This window comes from Podarcis bocagei (assembly GCF_964188305.1).
Source record: "Podarcis bocagei genome assembly, chromosome: 7".
NCBI classification, from domain to species: domain Eukaryota; kingdom Metazoa; phylum Chordata; class Lepidosauria; order Squamata; family Lacertidae; genus Podarcis; species Podarcis bocagei.
Window position 1 is genome coordinate 90793640 of NC_138132.1, and position 6000 is coordinate 90799639.

A 6000-nucleotide genomic window follows, 5' to 3' on the forward strand; every position below is an offset into this window, starting at 1 on the left:
GTGGCCAAAGCACTGTATACTTTTGCAGCCACTCCACCTACACAGCTTGAGTGCATTTTTTGTGTGTTTTCAAATCCCGTGGAGTCTAGCAGTGATTTCTCCTTTGCTGGATTACTGAGGATATGATACAGTGGTGCCTCGCAAGACGAAATTAATTCGTTCCGCAAGTTTTTTCTTCTTGCGAGTTTTTCGTCTTGCGAAGCACGGTTTCCCATAGGAATGCATTGAAAATCAATTAATGCGTTCCTATGGAAACCGCCTTCAGACCAGGTCCGGGGACAGTCTGTCCCCCGACCTCTTCTGAAGGCTGGGGGGGGGGGCAAGGGCTTTTCTTCCCACCCCCAGAATTTTAAAAAACCCCGGGACAGCGGAGGACTTCTCCGCTGTCAGGGGCGATCTTAAAATGCTGGCCGGCGGCATTTTAAAATCGCCCCGGGACAGCGGAGGACTTCTCTGCTGTCCAGGGCGATTTAAAAGCCTCTGGGAAGGCAGGCAGGGGGGACAAAGACTTTCGCCCCCCGCCAGCCTTCAGAAGAGGTCCTGGACCTCTTCTGAAGGCGGGCGGGGGGCGAAAGGCTTTGCTCCCCCCCCCCGCCTGCCTTCAAAAGCCGTCCGGGACGGCAGGCAGGGGGGGAGCAAAGTCCAGGACCTCTTCTGAAGGCCGGTGGGGGGCAAAAGTCTTTGCTCCCCCCCCCCCGCCTGCCTTCAAAAGCCGTCCGGGATAGCGGGAAGCGCTTCCCTGCTATCCCGGACTGCTTTTAAAATGCTGGCGGTGGGGAGCAAAGCCTTTCGGCCCCCGCCGGCCTTCCTGGACCTCTTCTGAAGGCCGGAGGGGAGGGGAGGCTTTGCTCCCCACCACCAGCATTTAAAAGAGGTCCCCGGAGATTTCCCTATGGGCTTTCTTCTTGCGAAGCAAGACCATAGGGAAATTCGTCTTGCGAAGCAACTCGCAAACGGAAAACCCTTTCGTCTTGCGGGTTTTCCGTCTTGCGAGGCATTCGTCTTGCGAGGTACCACTGTATATGTATATCTATGTACCCCCTGCACATGTACAGCCAGTGTTGGCTTGTCACTCTCAGGCAGAGGCTGAGGGCGTAGAGCCCCCCACAGCAGCAGCTCCTTGCCTTCATCTTCCACCTGTCTTGGTGGGTTTCTATACAGCTTGCCTTTGAGAGTTGCAACAGCCAGTATCAGGGGAAACCTTGCTGTTTCTGAAAAGAGCTGCTCAGTGTCTATTCTCCTCTTCTCTCCACAGTAATCTCACACAATAAGATGTGTGAGGTGACAGTAAAGAATTTCCCCACCCACTTCATTGCCTTCAGTGGGGTATGGGATTGCTAAACCCCCCTCTTTTAATTTCCACTCTAGGTGCTGAGAGAAGCAGCAGGGCAAGGGGAGCCCATTCTCCACCTCTCTGAGACCTTCCGTGCCAGAGAGAACCAAGAGAAGCTGGAGAAATTTATCCAGCAGTTTATCTACAACTAGTGTCTCCAAGAGGCCTTGTATGGTATCCAGGTGTAGTTTCTGCTTCCTAGGTGTATATGTTGGGGTGGGGTATAACTAAAATCTGCCTTCTAACTTTATTTTGAAAGTTGTCTTCACACAGGTGTGTGACCCTTTTGAAATCCCAGTTGAAAAGTTGCCTCTCTTGTCAGGACTTCAGTGAGCCAGTGTTGAGGCCAATTAGTAAAGAACTAAAATCCATTTGTTGTTAAGCATTATGAATGTAGTTCATATGATTTTGTGTTTTATTTATAAAATAATTTAGATTGCACCCCACCCCTGGGAGCCATTGTTGCTGACTTTGAAAGTAATAAACAATATTTTCTGACTGCATTTTTAACTGTGCCTGCTCTGTCCTTCCCCAACCTGGTGCCCCTTAGGTATTTTGGACTAAAACTCCCATTATCTCCTACATCCTACAACAGCAAGTTAGAGAGGCTTGAGTGAAAACTCAAGCACACCACCAGTGCATGTTGCTAGTAACTTAAATGTTGTTTTGGACATATGCTAGTGAAGGTTGACAAAATAGGGAAATTGCTAAGCATTCCAAATCCATTTGAAATTGCCAGTATTCAGATGTGATTACCAACAGTTACCAAACTTTAGGTATTCCAAGGACTCTACAGCAAGTCTTCCTCAGGCTTCCCTGCCCGCCTCGTAGCTGGGAACCCTTTTTGCTCTTCAGGCAGAGGGGCTGTGAAGAATTACAGCACCTGCAGCTGCTTCTGCTAGAACCATACTGTGCACAGAAAAGCTATATCTACTTGTGAAGAAGGGATCCTTCCTTGCACAGCTATTGGTCAAACACCTCCAAGCCCTTTGTGAGATATTTCAACCTGTGGCCCATGAATCAAAATTCCATGCTTTAAAAAAAGTTGTATATCCAAACCCCCAAGTAGTTTGATAGTAGCTGCTTTATTGTGAGTGAACAATCGAAGAGTTCTGTAGTACAAAGGGGAAACCCACCCACTGAGCCTGTTCTGTACCAGAGACGATGAATGACCTCCCTCTTACTTCTGGTTGGCAAAGGAAAGGCAAGACTCAGGCTCACCTTCATGTCTCTTCATTGAGATGGTGCCCAGGAATTGCAGTGCTGTTGAACCAGTTTTTCCAGGCTGCGTCTTCTTGAGACTCCCAGGAGGAGTCATCCCCGTTCCCTTAATTCCAGAAATCCCTTAATCTATTCTCGTGATTGGATTTGATTAGAAGACTCAAGTAGAGCCGTTGCAGCTGTGCAGGGCCAGGGGACCTGAAGGGATGCAGCAGGATGCCATCATGCCACCTTGTTTCGGATAGTTCCCAACTCATCGATCTCACACTGCACTTCATCTCCCCTCTGTGGTACAAGAGAATTACAGCCGCTCTTACATTAAGTTGCAATAACAATTTAACACTGACACAGGAGACCATAGCAGACTTCCAGGTTGTGCAGCACCCCATCTCCAAAGCTTATGTTCCCATTTTTTCTTTACAAATCAAAATGCATGTTTCTGTATCATAAACATGCAATTTTAAATGCATATTACAAAAAAACCCAACCCCCCCCACAAAGTATTTGATATGGCTACATTTCCTTATAAAAACCAACTTTATTTGGGTTTTCAGCCCTTAATAGGGGCTTTGACTGCCGTCTCTAAATGCTGTTGCCAATTGCTAATAGAGCATCTGTAGGGTAAAGATGCATTATTTGTTAAGGGTGGGGAGGTGAAGTTGGATGAAGCACCACATACTCTGCTGGGCACTTGCCAGCAGGGCACAAGTGGAGGCAGATGAGCTTTGCATACATTCCTGCCCCAGCCCCACCTGCAGTACAGTTGTTTCCCTCTCACTGAGAATAAGGGGGGATTCACTACACCCCAAAGGGGCCCCATCTAGTCGAGAATCTTGTCCTCACAGGACCCAAGTGCAACAGCAGCACTCGCTCCACTTGTGTGTCCAAGTAACTGGCATAGAGGCAAACTTTCTCCAACAGTGGACACAGAACATAGCCGTCATGGCCACTAGCCCTTGATAAATTGTTGGCTATCACTGCCTCTTGGGAGTGAGTCCCATCATTTAACTCTGCACTGTGCAAAGGAGGACATTCTTTTCTTTGTGCTGAATCTTCCAACATACAACTGAGTTTTCTCTCCAGTGTTGAGAGAACAGGAGGTGCTGGATCCACCCCGTGATAAGCATTATGCCCCACGGTGGAGGCATCTGCTCCCCAAACAATGCACAGGGGTGGATCTGCCTCTCCAAGGTCAAACATCTCTTGGCCCTCAGAGAGGAAGATCTGGTGCCTTCCTGTGGCCCTTGCAATGCCCAGCCAGAGGCCATAGGACTGAAGGGTCAGTCTATTGGCTTTATGGGATGACCTCACAGCTGCTGCCTTGTTCAGAATGTCAAAATACTACAAAGGGAAAATAAGCATTTTGCTGCCAATCCTCCAATCAAAAGAGCGCAAACAAGGGAAGATGCTGGCAGAGCCTACAAATTAATTGGGAACAGGGCTCACCTTGAGAAAGATGGGGGGCTTCCGGAAAACTCCAACACCCGGGGGAGTCCCCGTGAGGAAGACGTCTCCTGGGTACAGGGTGACGAACCTGCCGAAAACAGGCCAGAGCAAGATTTATTACTAAAAATTAAATTTTTTATACCCCACCCATCTGGGCGGCTTCCAGCACATATAAAAACATACTAAAACGTCAAACATTAAAAAGTTCCTGATACAAGGCTGCCTTCAGATATCTTCTAAAAGTTGTGTAGTTCCTTCTCTTGACATCTGATGGGAGGGAATTCCACAGAGAAGGTGCCACTGCTGAGAAGGCCCTCTGCCTGGTTCCCCAGAACTTCACTTTTCACAATGAGGGAACTGCCAGAAGATCCTCGGAGGTGGACCTCAGTGTCCAGGCTCAACAATGGGGGGGGGGGGGAGGTTGGAGACGTTCTAGGGATACTGAAGGCATACTTAACGTATTTTTTGATGTATAACACGCCCCCGTGGATAACACAACCCCTATGTTTTGAGACTCCAAATAAAGAAATCCCCCATATGCACTATCCGTGTATAAGATGACCCCCAATTTTAAACTTGAAAAAATAGGGGGGGGGAATATAGTCTTATACATGGAAAAATGCAGTCATTAATTTGGTACAGTATACCACCTGTAGATCTCAGGGCAGTTCACAATATAAAAATACTGGATAAAAGCCCAAAATGCACATTAAGAACAAGTATAAGAACAAACCAAACCAATAGCCACCCCTCCCCGTCCCATAACACATTTAAAATGACATTGGTTGTCAATCAGCCAAAGGCCCAGTTAAAGAAACATTTCTGCCCAACACCTAAAGGTGTATAATGAAGGCGTCAGGCGAACTTCCCTGGGGAGAGCATTCCACAAGCAGGGGGCCACTGCAGAAAAGGTCCGTTGTCGTGTTGCCACCCTCTGGACCTCTTTCGGAGGAGGCAGGCGAAGAAGGGCCTCGGAGGATGAATGCAGGGTCTGGGTAGGTTCATATGGAGAAAGGCGGTCCTTGAGATACTGTGGTCCTGAGCCATTTAAGGCTTATGGGTCAAAGCCAGCACTTTGAATTAGGCCTGGAAACAAATTGGCAGCTAGGATTGATGTAATAGACTCACAACGTCTTGCCCCAGTGAGCAACCCAGCTGCTGAATTCTATACCAGTTGAAGTTTCTGAACTGTCATCAGAGGCTGCCCTACATATAACGCATTGCAGTAATCTAACCTCGAGGTTACCAGAGCATAGTCAACAGTAGTTGAGGAGGAGGCGGGGGTCATGAAGAGCACCTACTTGGAAACCCATGCAACAAGTGCCTCCGTCTTGAATATCAACTGGCTGGTGCTGCTGTTCTGGACAAGCTCCCCATTCACTCGACAACGGATGCCCAGGTTGTGGGGGTCTGTTGGTAGCAACAAGAGGAGAGCAACATGAAATCACACACAAAAGAGAAGGTACAGCATTTATGAAAATGGGGCATCCTTCTGGAAACACAGGAATCATAGAATTGCAGGAACCGCAGGGGTCATCTAGTCTAGTGCTTTTCAACCAGTGTGCCGTGGCACCCTGGGGTGCCTTGAATGATGGTCAGGGGTGCCGCGGGCAGCACTGGCCTCTGTCCCTCTTTCTTTCCCTCCTTCTTCTGATGCCCCTTTGCGTCTCTGCCTCCCAAAGGCTTGCACGGCTGTTTATTGCAGCAGTCCTGGCTATAAGCTCCGCAGGCAAATGGTGCTTCTGGGCGGCACCTCTCTTTGGGGCAGGGGGGGCAGTTCAGAGATCAGGGGCAGCAGCAGCAGCTGCCTGGAGCACTCCCAAGGAGAGGGAAGAGGGGAGGAGGCTGAGGGAACACTCCACAAGGGAGGGTGTTTGGAAAAATGGTGAAGGGCTGCCAGTTCTGCAGGCAAGGGGTGACATAACTGGGCTCCTGAGTTCCACAGGGGTGCCTCAGAAAGAATGTAGTTGGTTAAGGGAACCATGAACTCAAAAAGGTTG

General features: G+C 48.8%; 2 protein-coding genes across 14 annotated transcripts in view; one reads left to right on the top strand and one right to left on the bottom strand.

Annotated features, from left to right (window-relative positions):
- The window catches only part of GPAT2 (glycerol-3-phosphate acyltransferase 2, mitochondrial), a 72881-nt gene extending 71045 nt beyond the window's left edge, over positions 1 to 1836 (top strand). For all 13 annotated transcript variants that reach the window (XM_081200939.1, XM_081200937.1, XM_081200928.1 and 10 more), the window contains one exon: positions 1369 to 1836. In XM_081200939.1, coding sequence (XP_081057065.1) covers positions 1369 to 1485 — 117 coding nt within the window. In that variant the 3' untranslated portion in view covers positions 1486 to 1836. The remainder of the gene's footprint in view (positions 1 to 1368) is intronic.
- A 563-nt stretch (positions 1837 to 2399) lies between these two features.
- FAHD2A (fumarylacetoacetate hydrolase domain containing 2A) lies at positions 2400 to 5444 on the bottom strand (the record flags this gene model as incomplete). Its single annotated transcript, XM_081203824.1, has 3 exons — positions 2400 to 2839; positions 4001 to 4088; positions 5302 to 5444. Coding segments are annotated over 3 exons (294 nt in total), but the record flags the coding sequence as incomplete, so codon positions are not given.
- Between the last annotated feature and the right edge of the window lie 556 nt (positions 5445 to 6000).